Source organism: Doryrhamphus excisus, chromosome 18 (genome assembly GCF_030265055.1).
Source record: "Doryrhamphus excisus isolate RoL2022-K1 chromosome 18, RoL_Dexc_1.0, whole genome shotgun sequence".
NCBI classification, from domain to species: domain Eukaryota; kingdom Metazoa; phylum Chordata; class Actinopteri; order Syngnathiformes; family Syngnathidae; genus Doryrhamphus; species Doryrhamphus excisus.
The window spans coordinates 17,525,211-17,542,590 of NC_080483.1; the positions used below are offsets into that span (position 1 = coordinate 17,525,211).

The following is a 17,380-nucleotide window of genomic DNA, read 5'->3' on the forward strand; positions in this document are numbered from 1 at the left end:
CTTTTGAAAAACCCCTTTAGCACTAATGACCTAAGGGGGCGATTCCCTATCTCGCCCTGCACCCTTTGTCCTCCATCTATCCCAAAATGCCTCCCCATCCTACTTTACAAATCTCCGCTGCCACACGCACGCACCTCAGCTCCTCACCCCCCCCCCCCCCCCCACCGCCAACCCCCCCAACCCACACACACGTTTCCGTCTAAGCCCAAATTGAGTCCTTCCCTCTTAACTGCCTTATACTGATCCCATTCCCATGTTTTAATGATCTCTCACTATTGCTGCAATGCCCCCTTTGCTCCTCGCACACACACACACACACACACACATGCACACACACACACACACACACACACATACACACTAGGTGAATAGAAGTCCGAGAAGAAGAAGTGAAATGATGAGCTCGATAGGAGGAAGTAGGGTACGGTGTCGCAGTGGAGGGATGCTGTCCCAAAGCTTGGCTGAATTTGGCTCCAACTCTGGGACACGTATCCCGGATGAAACCCACACCTTACCTGCATGCCACCATGCTCCTCAGGATGCATCTCCTCCTTACACACACACACACACACACACAGTAGCTCTGTGCTTCTTGTGTGTGTGTGTGTGTAGCCGGTTGCCTGCAGGGGCTCCTCAGACAAGCCAAGCACATTAAGGTGTCACTGGACATATCCAGCCATGCGTAGACCACGACAAGTCCTCCCTGCTCTCCATCCCGCTCTCACCGAACACACACACACACACACACACACACACGTCAGCGTGCACCCATACACAAGGGCCACGCGGTGAGTCAGAGTTAGGGGCGAGGCTCTGTGATTTATGACTAGCTCACGTCCAGCTATATTCATCACTGTCATTATTATCAATAGAAGATATGACAGCAGGAGAGGGCAGCTGGCTGTGTGTGTGTGTGGGGGGGGGGGGGGGGGGGGTATGTGTGTGTGTGTGTGTGTGTGTGTGTGTGTGTGCTTGGTGGGACAGGATGCTTATACAAGACATTTAAATCAGCCAGTATCCAGCAGTCAGACAATTTGTGTACCCCCAAACCTGCAGGGAGGTGCCCCCCCCCACACACAAAACTCGAGTAAAATAGTCACAATTGTTTGTGCTGTTTTGGGCCATTAAAATTATTGTTTGTGGTCTTTTAGTTTTAGCGTTATTACAGTTGATTTTGTAGGTCAAAGTTCACCCAGTCCCCCATTTTCCTCCAAATTCAACAAAATGAGTCCCAATTGTTTGTGCATGTTTTGTGCATGTTTTGTGCCCTAAAAATGAGAGTTTGTGCTGTCATGCATTGGGAGCACTGGCCCCCACTGAACTAACAGTGATGCTGCCTTTCTAGTATGGAAGACAAATATGACTTGTGAAGATGAAATATCGTGAGAATGAGCGTGTATGTATTATATAGTAAACATTTCATATACATAGAAAAGTTACATTTGGCACTAATTGACGTGTTGGACCACATCTGCATGTCTATGGCGTCCGAGTCTAAATAACAAACAATGCTTTATGTTGTGTGACTGGTTCCCCACATCAAGGCCTGGTTACGTAACGGCCCCCACATATGGTTTTACCATCCATCACTGCGTGGTGGGAGTATGTGTGTGTTCTGCCCGTCGATCTGTTTACTTCCACATATTACTGGTCGGCCGCCAATCTCGTTAGTACACGCATTAGCACCGGCTGACATCAACACACATAATAAGGCAGCTGCTTGTATCAATCAAGATTTGACACTTGGTGAACTCGATACAGCTAATCAGTCAGTTTTAAGTAGCTCCAAGATGAATTTACCCAATTTATCAAAATGAGGAACCCCGTCGTCGTTAACGAGTGAAACAGCAATAGGATGTGCTCCAATGCTTGAGTTAATTCACCACGGGGTCAATCAGAGTTCTAAAAAAATGCTAATGCGGTATAAGTATTCATTTACGGTACAAAAAAATTCTTATTTCCCCTCATTGTCCTACTAATAAATGTAGAATGAACTTTTCAGTGAAAATTATTGCTACAAATGTCTTGATTTGCTTACATTGTGTCGGTTTATCATATTGCCAAACGGTGCGCCGAACACACCGGTCCACGGAATTAAGTGCAAAACATCCACACATTGGTGACTCAGAATGTATCGTGGTTCTTTAAAAGTTTGGACACTACATAGGGATTTGATCCAGGGAATCCTGGGTTCATCTTTATTATGTGATGTGGTTTATTTGTTCATAAAATGCACACGGATGACATGAACAGCTTGATCTATTCCTCGTAATAAGCACAGTGCACCAGCGGCATGCTAAGTATATTAGCCCTTTAAATGGCTATACGGTGTGTATGCTAAGGCTAAAGGCCAAGGCTGTGTCCTACTTTAGCATAAATACTAAAAGGATCACGAAGCTGAGGTGTCAGCATTTGGTGTTGATCCAAAAGGATTGTGAAGCCTTGGAGGAGGTCTCTGCCTGTCTATAGTATGATTAAATGGGGATAATTAACACGTACTCTAAGTGTTTTTCTGCAACATCCCACATTTGAGGAGATTGATCACAATGGGGACGCTTTCATGTATCACAGACTAATTGTCTCCTGCTACTTCTATCATGTTCCACTTTCCCATTGTGTCCGTGTGGGATTTTCTGTTTTTTTTCTACTTCCCAGATACGTGTGTATTGTTGTGTGCTTGCCCTGTTGAAAAAGTGTGTGTTCACTTGTCTTGTGCATGATGCTATCAGCTCTAATGGAACTTTAGCTGTCACTAGATAGCTCAGTCTTTCTATCATCTGGTTCTGTTTTTACTTCCAAGACCGGCTCGATGCTATAGACAGATAGGGTTAGAAAAGAGCGTCAGACAGATAGGGAGGTTAATGGTTTCTCTTCCCCTCCACCCCCCCCCCCCCCCCTCCTCTTCAATCGCTATCAATCGGATATACAATTGGGTCTCCTGTGGCGTGATGTTGATTAGGCTAGAAGGATGTGCCGCTGACTGATTGTGGTGGAATGAAGCCAACCAAAAGTTGGCATGGCCCCGACTGGAGTACTTTGTGACACATCACGACTTTGAGCCGGGTGTTGGCAGCGACTACAACGGTAATACATTGCTCAGCCATTAAAGCCTGGGATTGCGACTCAAATTCATTTTTTCAAACATAACATTCCACTCAAGCCTGCTTTGAATGTAGCACCTAAGGAGTACTTTCTACTAATTATGTTGCATTGACTGCATCCGTCCCAATGACACACAATATCAAGCAACAATAGAGATTATCACCGCATGTCGCTGTTGACAAGGAGACTAATATTATTTAACAGCAGACCGACGGAAAAATGAAACGAGGAATGGGAGCCTGGTGTGAAATACTCTATCTATAATCTATAATCTCTAATCTCTATCTCATGTCTTCTGTCATTCACATCCATTTCTCTTTAAACGTTTCAATGACAAATCGGTGAATCGGCTCATCTTTCGTTGACTCAGCATGCTCAGAATCCCGACTCAGCAGGTACTAGAAATAGTACTTCATAGTACCTGCTTTACCAATGGAAAAACATCAAGTAGAGCTGTTTCAAACGGTGGAAAAGGAATGCAGAAGGGAAACATTTACTCAACATCGACCTAAAAACACGAACCATAGTCAAGGAGTCTAAGAGTGAAAGAGTACTTTCCAATGGCCGTGTAGACCGTTGTAGACCGTGTTCAATCTCCTTCATAGTCGGATGAGAAGGAATATGTTTTAACAAGGTTACAAAAACGCTACAGTCTAATAGCACCAGGCCGAGCCACGATCAGAGGGGGGAAATATGCCTGAGTCACTTTCAATTTCTTGTGTCCAATCTCATAAATTGATCTTGAAAATCCAAAGGAAATTGTATTTCCATTACTTATATAAACCGCACATTCTAAACCCACAGATCGGCTGAAAAATAGTTTTCGCGCTGGAGGGACCAGTCATTGTTACCAAGTCTTACTGCCAACCTTTGGGATGGCATACAGTATGTTTCAGTTTTCTACAGTTTAGAGCGTCACTGGGGGTTGCCATGTACACAAAAGAACAACTTTTGCCTTTCTTTTGATGAATGTCGTGTAAAACATACCCTGAGAGAAGCAGTTTGTCCAAGTGGGGGTGGCACGGCTCAGGTGGTAGATGGTGATCTCCCAACCTGAAGAAAAGCGCCGTATAAGTGAAAGTCCATTATCACACCAAAATCTAGCTGTTTAGAGTCGAATCTTCCGATTCAGCCTAGCGTCTTCAAAGAATAGCGGCGTTCCTTTGTGTGTTGGCGACCCGCGTACACGGCGGTGGGCTGCTTGGCACCGCTAATGGAAATGCCAGCTGTGTGGCTCCTCACTCCTCACAAAGTCCATTTACTAAAGTGACAGAGTCATTTACCAGGCAGCCGGTCTCTCCCATCCTCACTTAATTAGAAGACCTCCAGACTCCTCTACCTTAGCCGCCACATTTACCTCACTCTGTCACCGTTGTCTCTTTTCCACTTCTTTCTTTTCGGGGGCTCCTTCAATCTCTGTCTACAGCCTGGTCTTGGGTTGCTGTTATGGTCCTTTCACTTTATTCTTCCATATCTTGTCTACGACCCGGATATAGTAAGGGTGGGGGAGTATCGTGACCTGGTGACTGAGATTATTTATAGGTCATTGGAATGGCCGTGTTGTCGAGGGTGGAAATAATAAAAAGTGATGAGAATCCAAATTTGCAAAAATAGATTTTATATGCTTTAACTATGAAAATATTCCAATTTTAAGAAGGAATCTTGAAATAGATGAACTACAATAAATGGGAGGTTACTGTACTTGAATATTTTTTTTATTAACCTTAAAAGAAAAATGTGATTTTATTGCTAATTATGCTTTATTTCAGTGATGTTTTTTCATGAAATATGTCCCAACGATGTCTTGGGGCAAGGCTTGGAAAACGAGCCGCACACACCTTATATGGGTTCTAGTGAGTGTCAGGAACAATTGAACGTTATTGGAAGGTGACAGGAAGTTAAAGCACATTGAGACCCGAAGCATGGGGTGTAATGCCGTCTCTGGGCGTATTAATTAAACGTTTGATACCCCAATGCACTTCTGGTATCCAACTGGTATCCAACTGGTATTCTACTGGTACCGTTGAGCAATTTAGAAATAAAAACAATTGAAATACCAACAAAATCACCAGATTGAAATGTGATCATTTGTCTTTCAGGAAAAAATAAAAATCATGGTGCACTCGGGCACTTGATCATTTAGCCTGCGTAAATATGATATATTGATATATTGCCATGTGAATGTGCGTCTGTCCACGTACACAACTCCTCCCACTTTTGTGATTCCCGTTGCTGCAGTTCATTTCCCTTCTGAGCATCAAACCAAGTTTCTGAAATTGTGTTTACCTTAAAGGGTTCCTTGAATTGACTCATATACCGTATTGTCTGATGTTCCTGTGGTGTGTACATGCTTCTGCTGTTTATTTGAATAATTGATAACTAGTTGTCGGATTTCATGTTATTACTGTATCGTTCCTCTCTGACGTAAAAGCAATCACAACTGGTGGTTTGTGTTCTAGAAGCAAAAGGTTTCCAATTGAGCATCTTCCTGTCCTGTTCTATAATGAGAATCCATGAATCTAAATAACTGGGCACCTACTGCCAGTACTTCTTGCTGAGTACTCCCTTGCAACGTGCTGGTGATGTCAGAGTTAGTAAAAGTAATCCTTCCATCTGCATGTTGTCATGGCGATGTGATGTTTAGTATTTACCAAAGTCTTTTTTGTTTTTAAGGTCAAGCAAGTTTGGGAAGAGTTGTGCTAATCTATAAAGAAGCTGCACCCCCCCCCCCCCCCCCCCCATTTCCCCACCTTAAGCTGTTAGTTTTTGAATGTACTGTATAAAAAGTAGCCCCAACAAGGCGAGGCCTTTTATGTGTTTGGATTTAATAACCAATGAAAAGCTGCGTTAAAAGCTTTACGCACCCTTTGGGTTGGGCGGGGGGGGGGGCGTCACAAAGCCTGTTAGCTGGACTTTTAGAGGCAGGTGATGGCACACTGTAAAAACAGATTGGAGAGGAAAGGTGGAAAGTTTACAGCCAAAAGGAAATGTCAAGACACTTCAGCATGACCAGGCGGGAACCGGAGGGGACCCAGAAAGGGGGACCTGACGCCGCCGTAAATAAAAGGACACGGCAAAAGAGAAGAGCATCCGGTCTTGGTTTATGAGCTTATTTCAAGGAGTAATGCGGTGCGCTGTTTGGAATTGGCTTTCATTAAAAAGCGAGATGGTAAGAGGGACTGTATGTCACCCGGGGACCTCGTGCAGTACATTACCACGACATAGATGCAGATGATCTGGATCACATAGTACAAGTACACCAGCACCTTTTTACAGATGCGCAGTTCCCATCAGGCTAGTTAAGCATCATAGCCTTCTACTGCATCAACACCCCCCCCAGCCCCCCGACCCCCCCACACTGAATAAAGTGCATAGTGTCATCACTTCTTTAGGCGCACGGACAATTGTGCACAATAGGCCATATCTATCATCACGCAGGGTAATGATAAGGTTATGCAAGCTCACCCAGGGCGCCTACTGTAAGCATGATTTATGTGAGCCATTGTCTTTAATCAGCATCATAATGATATATGAAGAAGAAGATGGGTATTGCTTGACGTCTGGGGTGATGTGTGGAACACCAGCTCCTTCTCTCCATTTTCTCCCCAGCTGTAGCCCCATCTTCCCCTCATCTATCCGCCCATTATCTCCTTATTCTTTTCTCCTCCCCGACTCTCAGCTCTCCTTTCAAATGGAATGTGGCCTCACACTCGCTCTGACAATGACACATAGCGAGCTTCTGCTGCCGTATCCCATCTACTGAGCACAATGTCCTCCTAGATTCCCCCTGTGTATGTCTTCCATTACGTCTCCATTCATCCGGCCGGCCTCCCCGCCCTCGCTTGCTATCTTCTGGACCTGATGCCAGGTCGTATCATGTCATCGGCTTTCTCTCTTTGGCACCTTTGTATTCCTCTTTGCCTTCCCTTGCACCATATTTTTCCTGATTATCCACCATATTATTCCTTGAAGATCATTGGAGTCTGGCCTCCATGGAACTTTGGAGCACAGAAATGACTTCCATTATGTCACATCTGTCCTACATATCTGTTGTACTTAAGAGCTCACGGGGGGGGGGGGGCTCTTGGCCTCAAGTTTAATATTTCATTGCTCTGTTCTTTTGTCCTCCTGGTTTCTTTCCTGCAGCAATCTGGCAGCAAACTCTTCATGCTATGTTTCTGTTCCGCGATACGGTTTCTTATATCCTCCACATACTATAATAGTACTTCATAACAAGATACGGTTTCTTATATCCTCCACATACTATAGTAGTACTTCATAACAAGATACGGTTTCTTATATCCTCCACATACTATAATAGTACTTCATAACAAGATACGGTTTCTTATATCCTCCACATACTATAATAGTACTTCATAACAAGATACGGTTTCTTATATCCTCCACATACTATAATAGTACTTCATAACAAGATACGGTTTCTTATATCCTCCACATACTATAATAGTACTTCATAACAAGATACGGTTTCTTATATCCTCCACATACTATAATAGTACTTCATAACAAGATACGGTTTCTTATATCCTCCACATACTATAATAGTACTTCATAACAAGATACGGTTTCTTATATCCTCCACATACTATAATAGTACTTCATAACAAGATACAGTTTCTTATATCCTCCACATACTATAATAGTACTTCATAACAAGATACGGTTTCTTATATCCTCCACATACTATAATAGTACTTCATAACAAGATACGGTTTCTTATATCCTCCACATACTATAATAGTACTTCATAACAAGATACGGTTTCTTATATCCTCCACATACTATAATAGTACTTCATAACAAGATACGGTTTCTTATATCCTCCACATACTATAGTAGTACTTCATAACAAGATACGGTTTCTTATATCCTCCACATACTATAATAGTACTTCATAACAAGATACGGTTTCTTATATCCTCCACATACTATAATAGTACTTCATAACAAGATACGGTTTCTTATATCCTCCACATACTATAATAGTACTTCATAACAAGATACGGTTTCTTATATCCTCCACATACTATAATAGTACTTCATAACAAGACGCCCAACCCCTGCTTGGCCCCAAATACCATTCCAACCTGGTTCTCATTCCTACCATCTGTGTGAACCCACACCACCATAGTTAGCTGGAATGTGCTGCTAGATTTAAAGTAGCCCGAGTGGCAACTTGATACATGTGGAGATGCAGATGATGAACACAATCAAGTAAGTCATCAACTTGGCAGCAGTCAGTGAGGAAAGGTTAATTTGTTATTGGTTATGGTTTGTTATTCCGGACTGCACTTCCAGAATAACAAACAAATAACAGACTGTGTACATATATTTATACTGTTATTCTGTATATTTTGTATTTTTCATATTTTGTATTTTTCATTCTTTTTTAATAGATGTGTCTGCACCTACTATACCAAAACAAATTCCTAGTATGTTTTTGATCATACATGGCAATAAACCTTTTCTGATTCTGATTCTGATTAATAATGGTCTTGACATTGAATGACAGAACTTAGACGTTTTTCATACGTTGGTGGATGGCGGTCGACATGAAGACCGGCCGACTTTGCATTCATTCATTCATTTTATACCGCTTATCCTCACCTATACCATCCTCACCTATCCTATCCTCACCTATCCTATCCTCACCTATCCTATCCTCACCTATCCCATCCTCACCTATCCTATCCTCACCTATCCTATCCTCACCTATCCCATCCTCACCTATCCTATCCTCACCTATCCTATCCTCACCTATCCCATCCTCACCTATCCTATCCTCACCTATCCCATCCTCACCTATCCCATCCTCACCTATCCTATCCTCACCTATCCTATCCTCACCTATCCTATCCTCACCTATCCTATCCTCACCTATATGGTCCCAAATGCTGGTACTATGTGGTGATATCTGACGTTATTGAGTACTAATGTGCATATTTCCTCATTCATGCTATCACACACATCAAGCAGTGACGTTTAAGACACTGTCAAGCGGTTGCTAGTCTTGCCATACCCGATGTACGTTCCTATAATCGATGAATCTAAGGATTTATGGCTGATCCTTATCCATCCAGGAGGACGCAGCCCCATCCCTCACTTGTCAAAGCAGGCATCCCATCACGTCTGCTCATCATTCATAACCCTCGTATACAGACCATGTGCTTTCACACACGGAACTTCTCTTTTGGAATGTTGCTAAATGAGAAATCATTCAGGAAATGTAAATGTGAGGAATTGGATATTGTTGGAATACTACATCACCGTTGCTGCTCGCTATGATAAAGTATTAGTAAATAAACTGCAATAGACTAAACTCCACTTTTTTAGAACAATCGATTCACGTGCACAGACCTTGGCTGCTTTGTCACACACTAGCAAGCCGTGCATACGTATGCTAGCAATATTTCTGTCAAATACCTGGAAATATGTAGCACTACTTCCAAATCTCTTGGGGGGGGGGCATGTTGTAAAACATCTCTTATCACCTCTAAGTGGAGTGGAGGACCAACTCGACAACATCTGGAGCCTCTCAGCAAGCCCACACCCACAGTGGGCCTCTCAATGAGTGACGCAACACAAACACCGTCTTGGTCGCACAGGACCTTGTTACGCCGACTTTGTTCAAACACTTCACTCACGCAACACACACACTCACACACACACACACACACACTCACACACTCGCTCACACCGAGGTCTGCTTCTGTGCCGCCCGTTTCTTTACTTTTGAGGTCACCTGTCAATCCAACCACTGTTGCTATGACCACCTGTCACGTATCCCAGCATGCAACGCAGGGCATCACCTGTGTTCGCTTGACTGCAGGCTGTCACACACCCACTGGAGCGTAATCCCTCAGCAGGACTTGATTTCTCTCAGGGGAATCCCACAAAGCAAACACATTCTGCCTTATTTTCTGCCAATTAGTCATCATCATCATCATCATCATCATCATCATCATCATGCACTTCAAATATCCAAATATCATTTCTCTAATCACATTCCTGCTCTATCTCTGTTTCCATCCAGGTGGTGAGAGTTCCAGTGGAGAGCTGTGAACAGTACACCACGTGTGGGGAGTGTTTGGGCTCCAGAGACCCTCACTGTGGTTGGTGTGTCCTTCACAATGTGTAAGTAGCACACGCATCAACCAGTGATAATTACTGGTTAAAAGGCCTTTTAGGTGGACTGGATTATGTCATACAGTGGGGAAATTCTACAAAACGTATTATAGGTGGACTGGATTATACCACAGAGTGTTAGGGTCCTGACTAAACGTGTATCTGTTTACTATGGAAATGACACAACAAAGTTGGTATATCGGATGAGTTGGATCAGAACAACTGGACTTGGACCCGGATGAGACAGTGGAACATCTGGAAACAATCTGACAGTCCACTTGCTCTGATTAAACCTTAAAAAAAAAAATAATAATTGTACTTAGCGTTTCTCCAAATGTATGCATTAATAAGTCATTACGGTTGTGTAAAAATATGCATATTTAGCAAATGGTACGTATTTTTGGCCTAATTGAAGAATTTCCCAGCATAAAATTGCTAAATGAGCTCACACACAAAAATAAAAGGCATTGAGAAAATGCATTGAAAGACACATTGTGACATGTAGTATCTTTCACTGGTCACCAGGTGTCAGTAATGTTACATTGATGAGCCCATAGCCGCCATGGAAAGACTAGCAACCGGAAGTTTAAAAAATGGCATAACAAGAAGAAACTCTCCCAATGCTAACATGCGAGTGTGCCTACTACAATATATCGGTATCTAGTACGAGTAGAAAGGTGACTATAGGGATGTTATTTTATGTGCAGAGGGCTCTAATGTAAAAAAATAGATTTAACTATGAAAATATTCCAATTTCAAGAAGGAATCTTGAAATAGATGAACTACAATAAATGGGAGGTTACTGTACTTGAATAATTTTTTTCATCAACCTTAAATGAAAAATATGATTTTATTGCTAATTATGCTTTATTTCAGTGATGTTTTTTCATGAAATATGTCCCAACGATGTCTTGTGGCAAACGAGCCGCACACACCTAGTGAGTGGGTTCTAGTGAGTGTCAGGAACAATTGAACGTCATTGGAAGGTGACAGGAAGTTAAAGCACATTGAGAAGACCCCAAGCATGGCGTGTAATACCGTCTCTGGGCGTATTAATTAAACCTAGAAGACTTATCACCAAGCTGTCTTTCCTCCAGGCGCCACAATGACGCACGTGCCACCTCTCCATCATTAAAACCACAAAATCATGACCAGCCTGAACCGGTGATAAGCCGCCATTTGGCCGCATCTCCACGCCGCGTCACGAGCGCCGCTTGTTCATTTCCGAGCTGATTGTGTTGCCAAATCTGGCAAAGGCCCTGCAGACAAAAGGGGGAAATATTAATAGGCAAATTATTTATAAGCCTCGTTTCGGGCCTCTGGTGCCTTCAGCCATCTTATTAAGAGCCGTGGTACTTTCAATCAGCAGTACAGTTGAGCCGGGGGTACACACACTTGCAGTAGTAAGTAGTAGTAGTAGCAAGGCTCCATTATAGGAACACGTATGCTTGTACTGTGTGTGTCTTTGTGTGGTGGCCGTCGCCAAGGGAGATCCCGCAGCGCAAACGAGCGCCGCTGTAGACGAACTAAATGCGAGGACGGGCGGCTCGCAGAGGAACCAGTTAGCATGTTTCCCCGCCTCCCTCTTACTGTCAGTCCTTCACAGGATGCCACATCAGCACTTCGCCTGCGCCACTGGGACCAGTTGTTGTTAGCGCCGAGGTAAAGTGATAGCTAATGCATTATGAATAGCTAATAGTAAAAGTACTGCGCCCCCATGCTTTTTTTGGCGTCATCAGCTGGCTTGTAATAAGCGGGGGGGGGGGGGGGGGGGGGGGGATTGCTGACCCCTTTTGATATGTGGCCGGTTTGAATTGTGTCATTTTTACGGCTCGTGAAACTTTAATGGCGGCCTATATATCTCCTGAAACGTTGAAATTGGGTGGGACGATAACGTGAACAGATGAGGAACGATGCGGATGCTCACCAGGCTAAGTGTTTCTAGCACAAACATTAAAGCCAGTAATGACGTTTAGGCCGACGCTAATGGTTGAGGCAAGCGATTACATCATTTGTCTTCTCTTATTGTTCCCATTTCCAGCGTGAAAGTCATTGTTGTGCATCTTTATCATTTTTTTTAATGATTGTCCTACAACACTCATCTCCATTTCCCTCTCCTTTGCTTCTCAAGGTGCTCACGAAAGGACCGCTGCGAACGGGCGGGAGAACCTCAGAGGTTTGCCACGGACCAGAGGCAGTGTGTGGAGCTCACGGTTCAGCCTAAGAATATTTCCGTCACCATGTCGGAAGTTCAGGTATGTTTTTTCATATCTGTCCTTATTGCTTTTGCTTTGGTTACCTTTTCTACATTCTCTGAAGGTACTGGACTTGTATAGCAAGCATATCATCACTGCCCAATGACACTGGTGGGCTCCTATAGAGCAGCTACACACAATAACCCGCACACAAACCTTTCAGATTTTCCAGAATTTGCACCTATTCCAGCGTTACTTCCTTTGATTTTAATTTATTCCACCCACGCCCCACCCCCGGGCTTGCCTCACACGCCCCAAAGTGCTTCCTAACGAAGAACCATATAAGGAAGTCCAGCCCTCTGTGACATCACAAAGGGGCACGCCTTTTGAAACCGAGCGTTTTGAGCCATCTCGGGGCTCACTTCCAAATGCACAAAGCTCGTTCAACACGAACATACATTACATAAACATTACATAAACATTACATCGTATACAACATTTATATGTCATAAAAGTGTGAAAAGCATAAGTTAACTTTGTGGATGTCTTTGTTCATTTGCATCTTGCTTTAGTCCACACCTTCCCATTCCTTTTATAACGGAGACAGACAAAGGTCTGGGAATGAATACTAATGTTTATTTTCACTTCATCCTTTGTGAGATTGGCATAGAGCGCATCATTTGTTAAGTTCCTTTAGAATGGGATGGTTTTTATTATTATGGTTTTTATGATCAACCATCTTAGCCGTTTAGGCACGTGTATTTCCCAGGACTGTAAGAGTTGCATATTACAGTTCACTTCAGTTTGCTGTGTTGTCAGGGCGATGATTGCTGTGTCAGCTCCATGAATAGGGTGACGACATAAAAAACCACCAGTGAGGAAAATACAGTCAACAAAGGATGACATTGGAAGACATCCATTTTGTCTTCCTCGTAATTGACATGTGGCTGTTTATTCCAAGACGAGCTTTGTTCTTTTTGTTCTGCTTATTGAACTGCCATTGTTTTATTGAATTAAGGATTATTTGTAAACCTTTTGGTCTAGATCCATCTTTTAGGTGCCAACGTGGTACATCTAAGCACGGGCCACATAGACCAACCTGGTACCCCTAAACACAGGCCACATAGACCAACCTGGTACCCCTAAACACAGGCCACATAGACCAACCTGGTACCCCTAAACACAGGCCACATAGACCAACCTGGTACCCCTAAACACAGGCCACATAGACCAACCTGGTACCCCTAAACACAGGCCACATAGACCAACCTGGTACCCCTAAACACAGGCCACATAGACCAACCTGGTACACTTAAGCAAAGGCCACTTAGACCAACCTGGTACCCCTAAACACAGGCCATGTTAGACCAACCTGGTACACCTAAACACAGGCCACGTTAGACCAACCTGGTACACCTAAGCACAAGCCACATAGACCAACCTGGTACACCTAAGCAAAGGCCACATAGACCAACCTGGTACACCTAAACACAGGCCATGTTAGACCAACCTGGTACACCTAAACACAGGCCACATAGACCAACCTGGTACACCTAAACACAGGCCACATAGACCAACCTGGTACACCTAAACACAGGCCACATAGACCAACCTGGTACACCTAAGCAAAGGCCACATAGACCAACCTGGTACACCTAAACACAGGCCACATAGACCAACCTGGTACACCTAAACACAGGCCACATAGACCAACCTGGTACACCTAAACACAGGCCACGTTAGACCAACCTGGTACACCTAAACACAGGCCACGTTAGACCAACCTGGTACACCTAAGCAAAGGCCACATAGACCAACCTGGTACCCCTAAACACAGGCCACATAGACCAACCTGGTACACCTAAACACAGGCCACGTTAGACCACCCTGGTACACCTAAACACAGGCCACATAGACCAACCTGGTACCCCTAAACACAGGCCACATAGACCAACCTGGTACCCCTAAACACACGCCACATAGACCAACCTGGTACACCTAAACACAGGCCACGTTAGACCAACCTGGTACCCCTAAACACAGGCCACATAGACCAACCAGGTACACCTAAACACAGGCCACATAGACCAACCTGGTACACCTAAACACAGGCCACATAGACCAACCTGGTACCCCTAAACACAGGCCACATAGACCAACATGGTACACCTAAACACAGGCCACATAGACCAACCTGGTACACCTAAACACAGGCCACATAGACCAACCTGGTACACCTAAACACAGGCCACATAGACCAACCTGGTACCCCTAAACACAGGCCACATAGACCAACCTGGTACCCCTAAACACAGGCCACATAGACCAACCTGGTACACCTAAACACAGGCCACATAGACCAACCTGGTACACCTAAACACAGGCCACGTTAGACCAACCTGGTACACCTAAGCAAAGGCCACATAGACCAACCTGGTACACCTAAACACAGGCCACGTTAGACCAACCTGGTACCCCTAAACACAGGCCACATAGACCAACCTGGTACACCTAAACACAGGCCATGTTAGACCAACCTGGTACCCCTAAACACAGGCCACATAGACCAACCATTCACATGCATGTTCCACTCCCCGATCAACATAACATACATGTTTCATATCCGTTCTGGCCGAGGTTAGCGATCACCCAAGGGTGGGCAAACTACGGCTCTGGGGCCACATCTGGCCCACCAAATATACTGTGGAGTCTGGCCCGGCCAGCCGATTTAGTGCTAACCACATCCACATTGGCATTAACCTTGCCATCATGCTAATAGCTGCGCACGCAAGTGTTGGCCTTTCTTATTCCTGGCTCCGTCACCCACCCACACGTAGACTTCACTTACGCTCCCGCCCCCAGCACCCATTAACCTCATGTCATATCTCATAAGAATCCGTGTATAGCGTGTCCTTCCATTGATCTTGTACTGATTGCCTCTCCTTCTCTCCGTAGCTGGTCCTTCAGGCTCAGAATGTTCCTGATTTGGTAGCGGGGGTCAACTGCTCCTTCGAGGACTACGTGGAAACCGAGGGCATCATCCAAGGCGGATACATTTACTGCCTGTCTCCCTCTGCCCGTGATGTCATCCCCATCACACGGAACAAAGGTAGGCCGCCATCAGCAGAGCCATCCAGTCGTTTCGGGGCGCCGTCAATCATTGACTGCGCCATTAATTCATCGACTGACGTCTCCGAAGGAAGGGGTCTTTTCTTGCCGTGCGATTTGAGAAGCTTGCTGCTGAGCAACCACCACAAAAAGACTTGCTTGGTGTGACCGGAACCAGAATAGCCTGCCACCCCCGACGACGCCTGCCTCGTTCATTTCAATGTTAGCAGTTAGCATTTCCACTGACAACAGCAGCGTTATTGGAGGCCCACTTATGCACTCTTGTCACTTTCACTTTTAGATTTTTCATCCTGCTTTTGTCTCTAACTTCTTTTCAAAGGCGGGAATGAGTGTGATTGTTGCTATATTTAGAAATGTTTAAGGTTTGATGTCAAGGGAGCTTTTTTTGCAGCAGACATGATAAAAACAAGTTTTGTAGTCAAAGCACCAAAGACTCGTCAAATCCGCTTCAGGTTTTCTCCAAAGCGACACTTCTGTAACTTTGACTGCAGCCGTTGTGATTGGGTTATTCTGGTTCTAACGACATTAATGACATCCCTCTGATGTGGCCCCTGACGGCGGCCCCCGGTGTTAAGGCCGTCTAAGTGCTTGATGATTGAAATTTGGAATTGCTAAATAGACATTTTAGCAGCGAGTGTTGGTGTTCTGCTTCCATCCAGGCGACAAGCGGGTGGTGAAGCTTTATCTGAAGTCCAAGGAGACGGGAAGGAAGTTCGCCAGTGTGGACTTTGTCTTCTACAACTGCAGCGTCCACCATTCGTAAGTTGCTCCAATTTGTTAAACCAGCATGTGTTTAATAATGATTACCTCATTAGGTGTCATGTGACTCCCCAAGGAAGCACACGCAATAAACACCCATCTCCTTTTTACATCCACGTGGGGGGTCACATGGCTTTTAAAGAGGGAAATCGAACATGATGTAGATATGTAATGATTGCAATACGAGCTGGTAATCCTAGTCTTCTATGACACACTAATACACATAATACTACTACATTAGGAATGAACTACAGGATGATCTGTGATCACGTCTAACCTGGGCTTCTGTCATGAAGCTGGGCTCCTCCATCTGGTTTTTATTTACACAAAGCAGACGGAGCCAAGTGTTGGCTGGGTCTCCTCAACTTTAGGAAGCACGGTTGCATCTCTACCTCGGTGTTCAGGTCTGATGCCGGGGGAAGACAATCCAGCAGCTCTTCCACTCTGACCCCGACCACCCCCCCTTCGAACCCGACCCTCTCCTCTGTCCATCCATGGCTGATCCGTGGAGGCTAAAACGTCTGGTGGGGTATTAGCCTCGGGGCAGCAGATGGCACGTAGCCCTCCAGGGTGGGGGGGCACGGGGGGGCTCCATTGTAGCTTGGCTTTGGATGTTAGATGAACCTCCTTGGAGGATGGTGCATAAACACTCCAGTACGTTGACATGAACATGCACAGCCACACCTCTCTGCTCGGTCACTTATTGCTCATTTAAGTCTGACTGTCTCGGACACCTAATCTGTCGCTGTGACCTTTGACCCGGCTCCTCCGCTTGCCTCCCGCAATACCAAATCCCCCGCCGCCGCAGCAATGATTAGCCAGCTGGTTAAGGGCGTGGTGCTTTACAATGTCTAATCGTGCTTAATTCATCTCCCAGAAGGACACGCTGATATTTGCTTTAACCGTGCGTTCCTTTTAATACCCGGGGTGGCGAGCTAGCCAGCAGCTAATGTTTATGTTCTCACAAAAACACTCAATTAAAAGGGAAGCTGTCGCAAAGAGCCATCATGGAGTCCAACATGAAATCACGTTCAACTTTACGGCGTTCC

General features: G+C 44.7%; 1 protein-coding gene across 2 annotated transcripts in view; it reads left to right on the plus strand.

Moving 5' to 3' along the window:
* LOC131106610 (plexin-A1-like) overlaps nt 1–17,380 on the plus strand; it is a 158,973-nt gene that overhangs the window by 70,159 nt on the left and 71,434 nt on the right. For both annotated transcript variants that reach the window (XM_058055833.1, XM_058055834.1), the window contains exons 5-8: nt 10,157–10,257; nt 12,380–12,503; nt 15,399–15,552; nt 16,232–16,331. In XM_058055833.1, the coding sequence (XP_057911816.1) occupies nt 10,157–10,257; nt 12,380–12,503; nt 15,399–15,552; nt 16,232–16,331 (479 nt within the window). The remainder of the gene's footprint in view (nt 1–10,156; nt 10,258–12,379; nt 12,504–15,398; nt 15,553–16,231; nt 16,332–17,380) is intronic.